Source organism: Paramormyrops kingsleyae, chromosome 11, assembly GCF_048594095.1.
Source record: "Paramormyrops kingsleyae isolate MSU_618 chromosome 11, PKINGS_0.4, whole genome shotgun sequence".
Taxonomy (NCBI): Eukaryota; Metazoa; Chordata; class Actinopteri; order Osteoglossiformes; family Mormyridae; genus Paramormyrops; species Paramormyrops kingsleyae.
Genome location: NC_132807.1, coordinates 15103294 through 15120779, shown reverse-complemented (window position 1 = coordinate 15120779; position 17486 = coordinate 15103294). Strand labels below are relative to the sequence as shown.

The following is a 17486-nucleotide window of genomic DNA, read 5'->3' as shown; positions in this document are numbered from 1 at the left end:
AATCGTACATGTATGCTATTTACCTTGTTGAAATCAACAGATAAACATGGACAACGTCACTGATGCACACTGAAGTACACATTGGTAGTTTTTGCTATCTTTGCTCAATTTAGCAGGTTTTGTGGGTAATGAACTATAATGAATATGATCACTGGATCCCTATGGAGGTACAGATACCTATATCAGCATGCAGTACCTTGCAGAAATATTGAACCCCCCCTTAAAATGATCAGATTTGCTTGAAAATACAAATGATATACACGCATATTCTTCCAGTATTTTTTTATTGCAAATCCATTGTCTCTCATAGTAAATTTTCAAAGTCACAATCAATTATTTGTCAGAAAATCTTACAAAGAAATTCAAAAATTGAAAAATGCTGCTTGCATAAGTATTCAACTTCAAACAGTAGTTTTTACACTGACCAGGAGTAACTTGGCCCTTTTTACAACATTCACCTATTTGTTTTTAATCACTCTTATATTGCTTTGGCCTTGTTCTTTGTATCACTGTACCTTTGAAAGATTAACTGTTTCTCAAGATTTCATTTTTTTTGCAGATTGAAACAGGATTTTTGTAATATCTCCCAGTAGTTTGCTACATCGCTTCTCCCTTTCAATTTTGACACAATGCCCAGTTCCTGAAGCTGAAAGTCATCCCCATTGCATGATGCTGTCACCACCACACTTCACTGTAGGGATGGTGTTAATTGAAGCATGGGTGATGTTATATCTGCACCACAAATAATGGTTTGAATTTTGGCCAAAAATCTCTGTCTTGGTCTCATCAGACCACAAAACCTTCAATATGTTAGCAGAATCATTATCATACTTTCTGGAAAACTCTAGACATGCTTTCATATAGCTTTTCTGTTTGAGGTCTTCCGTCTAGCCACCCTCCCACACAGATCAGCAGTATGCAGTATGCTCTTGAAACGGTGGACTGGTGTACCTTCACTCCACTCTCAGCCACTGAACTCTGTAGGTCAGGAGTCTCCAACTCCGGTCCTGGAGAGCTACTATCCAGTAGGTTTTCTATCCTACCTGGCTTCTGATGAGCCACACAAGTTCTCAGGTAAATACCAGGAGCAGGTGTGGCTCATCAGAAGCCAGGTAGGATAGAAAACCTACTGGATAGTAGCTATCCAGGACTGGAGTTGGAGACCCCTGCTGCAGCTCCTTCACAGTGACTACAGGCCTTATTTTGGCTTCCCTTACCAGTCTCCTTTCTGTGTGGTTGCTTAGCATTCAGGGATGGTCTAGGCAGGTGTGGTGTAGCTTCCAATTTCTCAGTATTGATCCAACAGGGCTTATTGGGATATCCAACCTCTATTCTAAATGCATGCAATTTGATTAGTTTTTCCTCAAACTTCCTTATAATGTTCTTTAATACGAGGGACAATGACTGTTTATTGGGGGGATGAATGAATCCAAATTAAGTATTGAGGGGTACACATACCCCCTGCTTCCTACACCCCTGATGATAATTTGTTATTATTTGCACCGCAAAGAGTCAGATCTACAACCCTGCTTCTAACCCTAACTTCCGCTTCCCCTACAGTTTGTACCAGCACGGGAGTTGTATGGCTTGTCACCGGTTTCATACTGTGAGCCAACAAAATCAATCTTGAGGTTTTCTCAAAGCTTTGGCCCGAGGTTTGTCAGAGTTGCCAGGCATGATTTACACTCAACTGGTTTTGGAAAAAAGGCAGTGTTTTGTTATACATGTGAATAAACAGGAAGTGCTTATTTCACCTGGTGGTCACAATGAAACAATATAAAATGTTATTGTTTCTACAGTATTTGGATCTGAAATGATTTTTTTCTTAGACTTAATATTGTTTAAGCATGGCGGGTGTAAACAGAACAGCTACTAACCTGCAAGCGAGCGGGACAGTTTGGGGACTCCTTACTACGGCAATTTAAACTTATTTCTATTTATTGTGGAGTTTACTTAGTTTTTATTACATACTATTAACTATTAATTGTGTATGCCATTTAAATTGCATTGTTTTTGTTGTCTGCTATATTTTATTAAATATCTTAGTTATGTTTCACGCAGCGAAGACGAGTAATTAACTACACGGTACAAATGATGTAAATTTGTAGTATGTCATCAATATTAGGCAATGTATTAACTCAGATATTTTTCAACCTTTGCTGGCTTGTTGAATGTGTAACGATATGGACCTGTTTGGCTTTTGAGACAAATCACACTGAAATTGAAGCACTGGTGCTTTGTGACAGCAAACAGAAGTTGATATCAAGCTTAACCATGTAAACTGGATACTTTTATTTGTTATTATTACTATTTTAAGTCTCTTTGATCCTGGAAAGACCATATTACCACTTCACAAAACATTATATGGATTAAAACTAAATCTTTCCTTATGGTAGACCCCAAATAAACCCGAAATTGGAAGTTCAAACTGTAAATTCGGGTAAGATGCAATCTTGTAAATTACAAATGTCACTTATTTTTTTAATCTTTACTCTAAAAAACTTGTCTTTATAAATATATGCAAACTATTTGTAACTATATGCTTTTTTTTTTAGCATTTTTCACTACCTACTGTATATATGTACTGTTCTCGCTACGTGTTTTGTACTCCTGGTATGTTAACGTAGTCAAACACCAGCCAAACTCGAATTCCAGTTGAGCGTCTTGCTTCTTAATTTATTAACAATGCTGCATGACCGGTGAAATTTTATTAGTAAAACTATAACACAGAAAAAAGAATGAAAGGTTTTTTCAGTTTGCGCATTAAAGCCAGTAAACAACCACAGTAGTATAAAGTTCAAATAAAGTGCTGACACTAAATATTCATAAACACTATTATAATGCCAATGTGCTTGTCAGTTAACATAAAATGTTTTACAGGTCTACTGGAATACAACTGCACTCCTTTTCATATGTTATTGCTTATTATATTATTTTTTGTTGCTAGCCTTCTCGTTTGGTAAATTTTATGACTAGCAGGGCATTTTTTTATGGAAAAGATCAGGGCTAAGTTAAGTTTACCTTGGGCTTACCTTTTTTTTTTGAAGCAAGATGGGCATCAGGGCTAAAATACTCGAGGCAAGGATTAAAATACTCGGGGCTATAGCCCCCAAGTGATTGGATCTAACAATGCCCATGAGTAGCAGCAACAGGCGCCGATGTATCTTGGGGATCTCTGCAAAATTGAAATTGATGGAGGATTTTAGTTGTATAACTTAACCCTTGTCCAAGTCAGTTCTGTGGCTGGTACAATGACCCCAATAAGAGGAGCTATACTTCATAGCCACAATACAATTAACAGCAATTTATAGGCCACAGCAGTACATCTCACCTTACAGAAAGCCATCTGTTCTCTCTACATTCCACCTGATGTGTTTGTGACTCATCAAGAGTTGGATAATCTTGCTAATCAGCCATCCCATTATCCCATCTCCCCTTATTCTTATGGGAGTCTTAAAAGGCCATAATTTATTTCGGGGTAGGAAAAATTACAATACGAAGGGTAAGTCAGTTGAAAAATGTATTGAAAATCATGATTTGTGTTTGCTGAATGCTAAATTTCATACTTATTTACATTCAGAGCCCAGAAGATATTGAGCAATTAATCTTACTCTTTGTGAACTTAAGTTACTACTTGACTTTACTTGGAAAGTTTGGGCAGATGCCTGTGGGAGTGACCATTACCTCTTGAGCATAACCCATGAGCGCGGTGCTGAGAAACAGCACTCAGAGTGATGGCAGTTTTCAAAAGTTGACTGGTTTGCCTTCAGAACCTTTTCTATGAGAATTTATGCACAGAACAAGATATTGGAAATCCAGTAAAACGCTTAACTGATATTCTAATGTCAATAGCCAATGAAACTGCCCCTAAACTCAAAAGGTAATCATGGTCCAAGGATGCATGTCAGAAGGCAATCCAGGCTAGGAAAAAGGCACAAAGGATTTTCTTTAGACACAGAACAACTGAAAACCTCATAGGGTACAAAATATGTAAGGTACAAGCTTGTACTGTAGGATCATTAATGTAATATAGAGCAAAGCTGGAGACACTGTTTCTAGCTTAAACTCACGTACCCCAGCATGAAAGGTCTGGAATCTGATTCGTAAGATGAAGGGAAAGGAAACTTGGTTTCAAATCCAGCATGTTAAACATCAGGACACGCTACAGAACAAAACAACAAATAGAGAAGTTAACTGAAACATTTGAAAAGAACTGAACTAGACAGAACTTGCTTTGTGAATTCCTGGCTTTTCAAGGTCTGCAGGACAAAACAACGTTCAAAACATGGAATCCTATAACCAGCCTTTTGGCATGGCGGATCTTTTATGGTCTTTGAAGAAATCAAATGATCTTTCTGTTTGGGCCATGCAAGATCTACAGTATTACCAGTTCCTTAGACATCTACCTCATATTGCTTTATCAATACTCCTTAAGTATTTAAACTCTGTTCAGTTTTCAGTAAATATTTCACCAGGAGCGTTGCTAGACATTAAGCTCTACTGGGGCACAGACCCCCACCCCCATCACCCGTATGATTTTTGAAAGCTGAATGTGAGATTTTACTGGGGTAGAGCACATAAATACTGGGGCACTCGCCCCAGTAAAGGGGGTCTAGTGATGCCCATGTAATCCTCCTTCCAGGCAAGAAGTGCTATTTGTACTTGTGCTCAAGCCTGACAAAGACCATACACAGATAACTAGTCTTGACTAGTTATCTGTGTAAAACCATGGAACCATGGAAAGGATGGCTAATTTTCATCTCAGTGATTTCCAATGTGGTTTCAGACAAGGTAGGAGTATTTTAAACCATCTTATTAGCGTGGAATACAACTGCACGTGTGTGATGCTTTTATCAAAAAAAGAACATGTAGTGTCATTTTTTTTTTTTTTTACTTGGTGAAAGCCTTTGATACAACTTGGAATTACGGTATAGACTAGAAGACTTGGATAAATTGGGTGATCGGGGGCGTTGCCCATCTTAATTTCAAACTTTTTATCTAATAGGTATTTTAGAGTCATGGCAGGAGATACTCTGTCAGATTTACATAGATGAGCACTAGGGACACCTCACAGAAGTATTTTATCTGTTACTCTAGCATAAAAATTAGTGTTGCAAATATGATATCCATTAGATATCCATAGTTGGTCAGTAGTAATTGTTTTCCAGATTATAAACTGTTTGTATGCTTTTTTGTGATCTCTTTATAATGACCCATACTTGTTTTTGGAAATTGCATAAAAGTCTTATATTGACAATTTCTGGTAAGAGACATTGATGTTGGAATTTTAAAATGTTTTTTTCTGGTGCCTTAATCACAACAGAAAGAATGCAATTCACTCCCACTATATTTGAGGGATGCCTGACATTTCTATGGCTGATATCTCCATAACTAGGCATCTCCCAGCAGAACAATCTAGCTGGATAGATAGCTCTAAAACAGGAGTGCCCAACTCCAGTCCTGGAGGGCCGGAGCCCTGTGTAGCTTAGTTCTTTCCCTGTTCCACAACAAATGATTCGGCTCAAGAGTTGTGCGGTAATTATCACAAGGAGTTGAATCAGGTGTGTCAAAGGAGGGGAAACCCAAAAATGTGCAGAGCTCCGGCCCCCCAGGACTGGAGTTTGACACCCGTGCTCTAAAACATTTCTTTTTTCAGTTTTGGGGTGAACTGGCACTTTAATCTGGGCTTATTTGACATTAAAAACAAAACCTTTTGCATTACTATTTTTAAAATGTAAACGAAATATTGTAAATGCCTACATATTTAAAACAGTGGGGGCGAAAGTTGCCTTCAAAATGTTTTTGAAATTTCCTACACTTTCCTACAAGTTTATACTAGTCCAGGTCTAAGTTAATTAATCCTTTGGAACTAACGATCAGATCTCATCTAAAACACCTAAATATCAACCTGAGCATCCAGGACCAGACATACATCTGTAGTATCTCATCCTGGGGCCTAAAGAAACCAAACGTCATACTGAACCTATCAAAGAACAAAAAGTTCCAGACTCAACCAAACAGTTATCTTGACCTATTTTTGGATGTTAAAATCCATTCCATGTCCCAATACACAGACGGTTCAAAATTTGACAACTTTGTCTCTGCCACAGTTGTATTTGAACACCTGTGCATTGGTATTCATATACCAGGATAATTTTTCACAGATTAATTTTTATGGTTGAAGCCTGTGCCATTTTGGAATTATATTTAAAGTGAGCAACATAAAGCCAGACTTTTTTTTATTCAAAATCCAGCCTACAAACACTTATAGCTTTGAAAACAAATCATCCAGTAGTTGTAAAGATTTTAACTAAGCTTGCTATCCTAAATAAAAAGGATTTTAATATTTATTTCTAGGGTTGTAACGATACACTCAACTCACAATTCGATACGATTCACGATTCTAAGTTCACGATACGATTTTCTCACGGTTTTTTAACAGAATGAGCTGCAGACAAATTTATTCAAAAACATTCCTTTTTCTTTCTAAACTGTGTAAAACATGTCCTCTTCTTAACAGTGCATCTAAAACTGAATAAAATACTGTTTAAAAAAATCCCAAATCAAAATAAAATAAAAAAAAATCTTCAAATAAATAAACGGTAACAATTTACGACATTGACGTGAATACGCAGTCATATCTGACGTCGAACTGATGTAGAGTACCGTGAAGTACTCCTAAAGTAGCAATTCGATCATTTTCCACATCAGCCGATTTAAATCGTCATACATTTACATCGATTTTTAACCAATTTGCGATTCATCGTTACATGCCTACAGTATTTATTTCTGTTCAGTCCCAGGTCATTGTAGTGTGTCTGGTAATGAAGAAGCAGATACGGTCACTCTCTAGGCACTCACACAGAAGTTTTTACTACCATCATCAGACCTCAGACTGCTACTGAATGGGAATGTAATGCAAATATGGCAAATTGCATGCATAACAAAATCTATTAAATTACTCTGTTGTTAATAATGGAGCAACAGTCAGTTTTAAAACTGTTGAGACCAGTGGGGTATTCCATGAAAGTAGCTAAAATAAATCAGACTTTCTTGAAAAAGTCAGACTCAAACTAGCACTTTCTCTAAACTTAGCCTCAAGTCATTCCACTAACGGAGTTCAACTGTAACTAATAAAGGTTCATACAACTTGCATAGCCTATTTAAGAAGCCCAAATGAATGGATGAACGATCTATGAAGAATACAAAGATGTAATCGCTAAAAAAGGCAATACAGCGGCCATAAATAAAGCCAGGGAGTGAAAATGTGTGAAATGTTCTGCTCAAATAACCGTTTCTTGTCTTTGCTTTTTACTAATAAACTTTCAAAGTAGACTGTGACTAAACAAAATATAAAAATTTCTTATTGTTCATATTATTTTAACAGATTTATTTTTTTGTCAATTTCAGTCATTCCATTTCATGTTTGACCTTTGGAATATGGGTATTCTTTATTTTTATTTTGGAATTAATTGGACTGCTGAGATGTGATTTTTATAGGCTTTATTATATTTATTACATGACATGAGTAGTAAGAGTGTGGAATTTTGGCTAACGGAACGATCTTTTGGGAATCTGTTCCCACAAGTCGGACGTTCTTTGAGACAACGCTTAACTAAGCGAGACAGTTAACCTGGTCCAGAGCAGACTTGTTCACTCGCCTAAGTTATCATGGTAACTCAGTGGGGATTCATTTAAGACACGTCAATGGAATGGAGGTTCCACTTAAATGAGCCAGACTTGTTGAAATAAGTGAGACTTATTTCTGGAGTTTTCCTCCAGAAAATCAAATTTACAGTTTAAGTTAATTTTATTTTGACAACAACATGCAGTATATCATTGCAGGACAGGGCATTAATGGATGCCAGTTTTTGGTACTATATGGGCATTATTTTCACCCACAGTTCGATAAGCAGATTAGTACTGTAGTATGTCTACAATAATGAGATGCATATTGTGATGCCCAAAAGTTATGTTTATTCAAATTCAGTTAGCTGAGCGTCATGTGCTACTGTCTTGTTAAATCAGGGAAGTGATAAGCACTGAAGTGGTGGAGAAGAAAGATTAGCAACCACAACATCTTTTAAGAGAAGATATTGCGGATAAACAAGGTAAAAAGATATTGGTGGTGTGGCGTTACCTTTTGCAAATGATATTCTTTAACGCAGTGCCCATTTTCATTTTATTTTTTATTTCCTTTTTATTTTACGATAATAACACTGCTCCCAACAAATGTGCACGAACACACACTGGCACCATCAATCAGTCAATGTACACGTAGAATAAGCCTGGATTTTAGCCTAAACATTTTCACAAACAAATGTTATGGTTTTAATAATGTGTATATTAAGCAGTTACAAGGACAAAAGATATTAAAAATCTCTCTGTACTAATGGTAATTTGATAATCATGAATAGACAACATGGTGGTTTTGCGTACTCTGGCGTTCCATCACCCAGAATAGCTCCTGTGCGTTTCCTCTTCAGGTGATCATGCTTTGCACAGTGCACAAAACACTTTTCTTTAGTGATAATTTGAATTACCCCTGTATTTGCATAGTGGTATTACAGGAAAACAATTGTGATAATGAACTGAAGTGTTTTAGAAATCATTAAAATAATTTAAAAAAGATGTGTCGATTTTAAAATATTGATGTGGATGCATTTTCAGCATTGATGACATCAACTACGTCGACTAATTGTGGTAGCCCTTGATAAGTTGACAGTCATCTCTGGCATTAGAAAGTTGCTTCTTGTTCATGTGTACTGCTGCCTTAGAAAGGTTAAGCCTGGAAGCAGCCTGTCTCACAGACACAATGGGAATGAAAACTCTGACAGCAAAGGAAACTATAGGTGTGCTTTCCTGCTACAATGATATTTTGACTTTTGTTGTGTTTGTCTTGCAATGTAGAGCAAATCAGTAATGTAAAGCTGCATAATCTATTAATTAAAATAAAAGATAAATTAATAAAATAGTACATGTAGTACATGACATGACCACATAACTAAATGACCACAAAATATTTATCTATTAAAAAAAGTACAGGAGAAAAAATTTGGAATGGGAAACATATTGTGATGCTGTGGGGCTGGTCAGTTAATTAATTATGCAGGTTATCGGAACGTCTTGCATGGCACCGCTAGTTTGTGTTATTATTCTGTTTAATGTATGCCCTCACATATTTTATGTAATGAACAGTAAGCATGGCAACTGTGTACTGTTCCTCTGTAAGTGCACATGTTTCGTTAATGTGTCACCCCACGTGTGTGCCATATAAATAGTTGTCTCGCCTTATCTACACTGCCGCTTTGAGTATTTGACATTGGTCTGTGTCACGTTCCAGTAACGAAGGAGGCAGGAGCATGCATGAGGGTAAACCAAAAAGGGGAGGTTTATTATGGAATGGGAACAGGGTAAACAAAAGCTGACAGCGTGGGATCAGACACAAGACAAAACTGCCAAGGGAAATCATTGTAGAACACATCATTGACTGGACTGGGGAGCACAGGACTGGGAGGCACTTATATAGATCACTGATGAGGAGCAAACAAGAGGCATCTGGTGTGAATAACAAGGTGAAAAAAGAGGTAAGACAAATTATTAACAGGTGTGGCTTGCCACACTGGGGAAAGAACAAGGAGGAAGGAATGCAGGGTGTGACAGTCTGTCAAATAAAGGTGCGACTTCTGGTGGAAAAGTGTCAATCACTTCATTGAAAACACCCACTTTCATGAGCTCGCCATATTGGTCTCAGAAGCAGGATGAGGAGTTGAAGATGAGATTGATGACCTGATCTGAGGGTTACAACAGACTAAGATGCAAAGATGGTGCAAGACAGCAGTGGTAAGCTAACAGGAGACCCTAGGAACCAAGCATTGGGCCTTCCTGGGACAACTCAATGGATCTAGATTGCTTTGCTCGCCACACTTTCAGGGCCAGTCCGGAGAGTGTGCATCGGTTCCACTGGAAGCCAAAGCTGCGCTCACCGTGATGAAGACTGCCTTGAACCTTCCCCGATACAGCAGAAAGGAGCTGCTGAAGCCAAACCTCGCTGAAGGGTGCCTTGCATCATGGCACAATGGACAGAGACGGTGCTCCACCTGGTGCTGGGACTGGAAGGAGAGGCACATCAGAAGCTGCTCAGCCTGACGCCTGTGGAACTGCAGAACTATGCCTCCTTGCTGGCAACCCTGGAACAGCAGTTCTGTCAGTGACTAACCGAAGAGGTAGTGCGAAGGAAGGTTTTGGGTGAAACTCTGGGTGCTTGGTGTACACTTCTGCATCTGTGAATGGTAAGACTACCCTCACTTCCCGAGTGATCCAGATGCCGTTAGCCACCCACACAAAGTCATGCCTGTGACACTAAAGGCACAGATGCTCCGCTCTGGGAATGACTAGTGGCAACGCCAATGAGCTGATGGACCCTGCTACTGCTACAGCGAAGCTGGACAGACTACCTGCACCCTGCCACATCCCAGTACAGCCACTGAGAAAGCTCCATGTAGCTGGTGCTGATAGAGATCACTCGTGCCATCACAGTGGGTCAGCTGAGCTATGAGCGTTGGTTCTTTGTGGATTGTGAGGTGGAGAGTCCACCATCCCCCTTGCCTAGTCTGGTGTCCTACTGGGCATTGACCAGCCAGCCCCACCAGAATGGGAAGTGACTGGGTTTTAGCTAGCATCATTCACTGCCATCACAAAGATCAGGCAGACCACAGAGCAGGAGGTGTGGCTGGCTAACATTCGTGATCGCTGCATCATCAAGCTGGACATGCTGTGTCATCTGGGGGCGCACATAAACATGTCTAAGGCCACCCTCCATCTTGTTGCAGACATGGTGTCCCTCTAGCAAAATATCGATTGAAAGTGGAACACGGGCAGGACAGTGGACCATGATGAGAGGGACCACCTCACTTCCAGCTGTTCCAGCACATTCTGACCGGCCCCTGATTTGTTCCAAGCTCCACAACAAAGCGGATGCTCTCTCTTGCCTCCCCTGTGAGAAGGACAATCACTGTTACTGCTGCTGCGGTTATAGCAGCAGCAGAACAGGAGGACATTGGCGCCAACGGACTGGGGACCATTGATTGCTAATGGCTGCAGGGGGAGCGATCAACCCAGTGCTGGCATGAATCAAGGGTTGGTTGCAGGTGGCGTGGTGACCACAGTGGAGGAAGGTCTCCACTGGGAGACTAAGGCCCTAAATTGACAGTGGGGGGCTTTGAGGAGCAAGATGGGCTACTATACTGGCACCAATGGCCCCCGAATGGCAGCCAGCAATTGCTAATGGTGTCCCAGAGTCTCCACCCTACGGTCTGTGAGCAGTGCACATCACGACGGGTACATTCGGAGGTCACCAGGGACGGCTAACCCCTCGGGTGGGGGCAGTGTGACATCACGGGGCCAGTTTGTTAATTATGCAGGTAACTAGTATATGTTATTCTGTTGTTAAATGAGTGCCCCTGCATATTTTATTTTGTAAATAACAAGCATAGTAACTGTATTGTATTCCCCTTGAGGCACATGTGTTTCGTTAATACCTCACTCGGAGTGACCATGCCATGTAAATAGCTGTCTTGCCTTGTCTGTGCTGCTGCTTCTGAGAGTGACAATGTTTTGGCACTGCTCCGTGAAATTCAAGCAGGACTTCCAGTGGAAAAATGTGAATCACCTTATTCAAACCAGTATGACCCCCAAACTTGGCAGAATATGAGCTAAAAAATGTATACATATAAAGATAATCCACCGTTCTACGAATGTTCAGTTTATACTGCATTTCTTTTATGAAAGACTTACATTAGCATCTATTTTCGCTAACTGAAAGAAATCCGAAGAGAATTTTTGCTTTTACATAAATAGGAGAAAAGTTAAAATACCGTAGCATTTAGTGTTGCTTGATCGGCAAGCCAGTTACAGATATACAGTTATGCACTGCATAATGACATTTCAGTCAACGATGCACCACATATGCTATGGTAGTTCCGTAAGATTATAATGGTGCTGAAAATTTCCTGTCATCTAGGGATGTTGTGCTGCCCTAACGTTATAGTGCAATGCATCATGCGATTGTGAAGATGCATGTGAAAACAAGCCTATACTAAACTGCTAGTTACATGAAAGTGTAAAAAACTATTATGCACAGTACATAATAACAACTATGTTACTCATTCTTGTATTTACTATGCTGTACTTTTTATCATTATTTAGGCCAGGGGTGTCAAACTCATTTTACGGTGAGGGCCGGATGAGAAGAAAATGTGACCATGTGCGGGCCGAATTTATTATTATTATTTTTTAATCATAGTGCATCAAATTACAACAAATACACTATATTCTGTAAAACTGCATTTAACAAGTCCTCAGAAACTGTTCATTAACACTCTTATTCCTTTTTAATACTACTACTACTAATAATAATGATAATAAAAAAGATTTGATATTTAATACTATTGTTCAAATCATCCCGCGGGCCGTATTGGACACCATAGTGGGCCGTATTCGGCCCGCGGGCCGTATGTTTGACACCCCTGATTTAGGCTATACTATATACCCTGGGTGTGTAATATGCTATGATTTCTAGGTTTGTGTATGTACTATGTACACTCTATGATGTTCTTACACTGTATATACATTATTTTTAGTTTATATAAGCTGTGTTACTTCTTCTTGCTTTTTTTATATATATATTTTAGTGTTATTTAAAAAAAAATTGTATTCTTTTTGGTATGATTTTGTTGGTTATTTTTTTGGTCTGGGAACACAGTTTTTTTCCCATGTAAATTAATGGTAATTGCTTCTTAATGCCATTTTGGGTTATGACAGGATTCATAGGAACGCTCTACTGTTGGATAGTGGGGGAAACCTGTATTTTAATTTTCATGAGCAGTATTAAGAATTAGATGACCATAACACCTAAATTAATAGAATTAGTCGAAGCACAAGTGCCAGGTCTAGCAGAATAACTGCAGTTTGGAATGGATGACATATTGTGCATTATTACAAAGATTTAAGAAAATAAATTTACTACCATAAAACATATCATATTTGCTCACTTCACTATTCTGCGGTCACGCTTTCTTTAGGCAACAACACAAATAAACAAAACGTTACATTTAATTAAATTGAAAATTTATTGTACATCCTGAAATATCAAATTGATAGCAGAAAAAAAGTAAGTTGTGTGTACTTTTTAGGGATTACCTTAGCTTGATTTAGTATTTCTGGGAACATTAAACTTGTGTGTACAATATAATACAGAATATAACCAGAGCATTCAGCATTTCACATTTCCAGTTGATCCACCTAGTACAGTACTTCTAGAAATTGCACAGTTTGGTGAGCACTGGAGGGGTACGGATTAGATGGGCGGAAACGGTGACAGGGCTCACTAGGCAATACAATGCTGTTGTTTCCGACAGCCGCACCTTTCTAGATTTCAAAGGTTTTCCTGGGGAAATTTAGTTTAAATAAAGGAGACTTAATATTCATACTATATTAATGTGAAGATAAACAGTGTTGTTCATTTGTTTTATTTTGTGAGATGTCTGCCTTAATTGTTCTATCTTGACTTGCCCTTTTTAATTTTTTAGATGTGGATAGAGTAATTCACGCACCAGCACACATCACACAGAAGTTGGTTCAGCTGTTCAGAGGTAAAAATGAATTCACCTTCCTGGCCTCTGTCCAGCAGAGGTCTTCAACGTCTGGAGTCATATTCTCCATCCACGAGTCTGAGCACAGGTAATTTATCTGCATTCTTATTTTATTTCTCACCTTCTGAACATGCAAACTGAAACGTAAATGGTATTGTGTTGGAATACTGACTTTTCATCTAATTTGTTTATAAAGATATTAGATCTACTGGAGGAGATGTCGTTGGTAGTTTTTAGGTCAGCATAGTGTAGAACAATCAACAACAGTGGACTCAATTCTCTGAAGATCTGGAGGGGAAAATAGCAATTGGATTCTGATTTTTATCCTTTTTTTGGGTTTGCTTTATTCCAACAATAACAGTTGGTGCACAGACAGCATTGAAACTTGGTATTTTTGTCCTGTAAATGGTTTCTGTTATAGAGTATTTGTAAATAAATTGTCTTTTTATGCTGGATTATGTGTGATGTCAGAAAGATAATTTTTATAACCCCCTTTTTTCTCTGCATTAAATGAAATTCTCACCTGTGTAAACACGGATTTAGTTGCATTACAGTAGGAGATAATTGGTACTCTGGTATGACCCATTTGTAAACAATGTGGGTGCTTTGATTGGGTAATACCAAGCTTCTTTTGGCCCATAAAAGACAAATGGGGACCTGGAGAGTGTAAGAATTCAACAGGGTAGGTAGAAAGGATCATTATCACAAATAAATTAGGAACCTAACCAAAAATGTGAAGCATGCACCTTTCTGGCAGTGTTAATACAGCCCCTTTATTTTATTAAGGATAACTGATCCATATTTCATGCCCTTCTTAGCAAGGTCTTATCAGTACATACCCCCAAAGGGTGAATTATGTTTTATACTGAAGGCTTAATTATAGCTTTTTCTTTGTTATTGATAGAAAAAAAAATTAAATCCCATAAAAAGGAGCCAGGTTAGGAAGTGAACCAATCAAAGGTTTGCAAATAACTCACCCTCATGCTTCAAGGGTTGTGCATTGTGCATTCTGGCTAGTCACTTAAACACTTGATTGAATTGTTTCCTTAATGGCTCTAATTTAGCAGTCTTCCCCAGTAGTGGGGCTGTGCGTTGTTTAAAGAGAGATTAATAACCATCACCCACTATGCATCTTAATGACTATGAGTGAAAGCCGTCTCCATAGCCAGAAACGTATGCTGCCGTCAGCTCCAGACATCCATACAGCTCTCTCACACATTGTGACATTCTGTTCAGGCTAAAAAGCAAACCCAACATTACTCATTCTGCAATTTTACAGCTTTAAAGATAATATACAAAACTAAAAGGTCAGAATTTTAAAGTGAAGTAATTAAAGTAGGTCTACTCATTTTCTTCAATTTCTTACTTTCTTGACTTTCGGCTTTCCATAAGGATATTTCTTATTCCAAACCATTAATAAAAGATGTGATGCTTTTCAGTGGTTTTTGGATTACATGCGCTGTTACCAGATCAGAGGATTGGCCATTTGTTTCTTTTTTATTTTCTATCAAAAATTTATTTAAAGAAATATTTATGTAGATTGCAGATTTTTTTTTTTACCTCAGTAACAACCCATGCTGAGTATGTGTCAGGTGTAGTGCTGTCAGTCATCTCTCTGAGCTTCCTTTGAAATGACATATTATGTAAAAAAAAACATTGCCGGCTTTTAATCCTCAGCTTCCCAAAAGTTTGGAACTATCAGTCACTGACTATGACCCACATGCATTGAAATAAGATTGGAAAATGCCTACTTCAGAATAAGAGTGAATTTGTGGCATTGCATATAAAATATTTATTTTTTTCCGCCATTTTGAAATTAGTTATTATAAGTATTGTGTGAGAATAGGCATATATATCACTTTTTATTTGGGAGATAGTGGCACACATTTTCCGAGTGCCTCGGATGCCCTTTGCTGCTGGTTGTACTCGCTCAGGGATGATCTGATGCACTTGGGCTTACCAAGCAGTTCTGCTTCCCTCTAAGGTCATAGTGCACCTTTTGTTAATCCTGTTTCTGCTGTTTGCTAAGTTATAATAGTAGCATTGTATGGTCCTATTTATCTGGTGGCTCTGAGTAGACAGGCAGGCCACCTACTGGAAAATGCCAATGCTGACTTGATTATTAAAATAAGTTCTTTTTGAAATGTAAAAAAGAAACTTTGACATTCTTGGTGTTTAGGCCTTTATTTCTTTATTGAAGTCTCATTGGATGGATGCGCCTGTGAAATTAGTAAATGTAAATTAATCCTTACATGATTGTAAATTAATCTTTACATGGCTGGTTTTGATTGAAAACAGAAAATGCAATAGTCCTTGGAGTCTTGGCTTAATAAAGATTTTTTAAATATTGGTTATTACTTTCTTATTAAAGGGTTTGTGATTTATAGAAATGACAGGCTTTGGTAATAATGCAACCTTTTAAGGAAGTCTGTTGCTGTGAAGAGTTAAAATGAATAAGATACAAGTTGTGGGAGCTGGGGACAAACTAAGGTCATTGTGAGATGGTAAAACAAAAATATTCAGTGTAATATTCTTTAGTTTAAATGATGGAGGTAAATTTTCTGGTGTGTGTGTTTATTCTGTTTATATCACATTGTGGGGCCCAAATGTCCGCCACAATGTAATAAAACCTGTTAATTTGACATTGTGGGCACCATTTCTCAGGTCCCCACAAAGATCTGTGAATGCAATAAAAAACAAAAAGTGCCAAAGGCTTCGTATTTTGTTTAGTTACTTATGGTTTAGGTTGTCATGTTGGAATTGTAATGAATGGAGAGTCCCCTCAAAGATATAATTACAAACCTGTGTTTGTGTGTGTGTAAGAAACGCCAAGCTTGCAATGTGCTGTTCTTTTCATTTCAGTACGCTACTTTAATCCTTGAAAGGCTTATGTTAATTCTGGAGATTTTTAATTCCTCGACAGCGGGACGTATTTCGTCCAGCATCATAAATACAGAAAGATACAGATGCGGCCTGGAGGACTTTGGCCTGTGGCTGCGTGCTGTTCCTTCGTTAAGCCCTGCCTCTCCTTTGCCTTTTTGTTTATTAGAGCCATAAAGCGCTAATGATGTGCATGTGCCTGTACCCCCTGACCTGGTGTCACTGGCCCCATTTCGTTAAGCTGCAATCAATATGTTATTTTTATTGGGGGCTGACAGTCTCCTTGGCACATGATGCTGTTCTGGAATAGGAAGAGGTTTCTCAGTTTCCATGTTGCTTCATTAAAGCTCCCTCATTTTTGTTAGTGTTTTGTTTGTGATGCTGCCATTGTCTTTCTGGATTTCTGTCTGGGCCTTGTGTTTGTATGGTAGTCTGCTTATTGTGCTCTGTTGTACTGGACCAGTGTTGATTAAACACTGTCAAGGTATTTTGCACTCTGTCACTTTAATTTTGGTAAATTCACACAACTTTTTATTAATAATTAGATGTTAGAATGATATGCGTAAGACGGGAAGAAAACCACACATCTACTTTGCTGTCCCGTTTGTCCTCAGCTACTTTGAGGTGGAGAGCAGCGGTCTGCGGGAGGAGATCCGATACCGCTACCGCTTCAGAGGGAAACCTCGCTCTGAGACCTTCCCCTACAGGCTGGCGGATGGCCAGTGGCACAAGATCGCGCTGTCCATCAGTGCCTCCCACCTGCAGCTCCATGTCGACTGTAACAGGTAATCCGCGTGTCTTCTTGCCACCAGGTGGTGTCTATGTGCTCCAATTAATTTTAAAGGAAAAACAAGGAGCTGTTTGTTTGACAACACATCACTTGTTTAGTAAATTTAGGTACCTGTTACTATGTTGTGTATTTAGTCTGAACCAGCCATCTATTGGATCATTTCG

At 38.6% G+C, this 17486-nt stretch overlaps 1 protein-coding gene across 3 annotated transcripts in view; it reads left to right on the top strand.

Annotated features, from left to right (window-relative positions):
• LOC111841508 (protein kinase C-binding protein NELL1) overlaps positions 1-17486 on the top strand; it is a 214173-nt gene that overhangs the window by 20476 nt on the left and 176211 nt on the right. For all 3 annotated transcript variants that reach the window (XM_023807322.2, XM_023807314.2, XM_023807305.2), the window contains exons 3-4: positions 13590-13740; positions 17147-17317. In XM_023807322.2, the coding sequence (XP_023663090.2) occupies positions 13590-13740; positions 17147-17317 (322 nt within the window). The remainder of the gene's footprint in view (positions 1-13589; positions 13741-17146; positions 17318-17486) is intronic.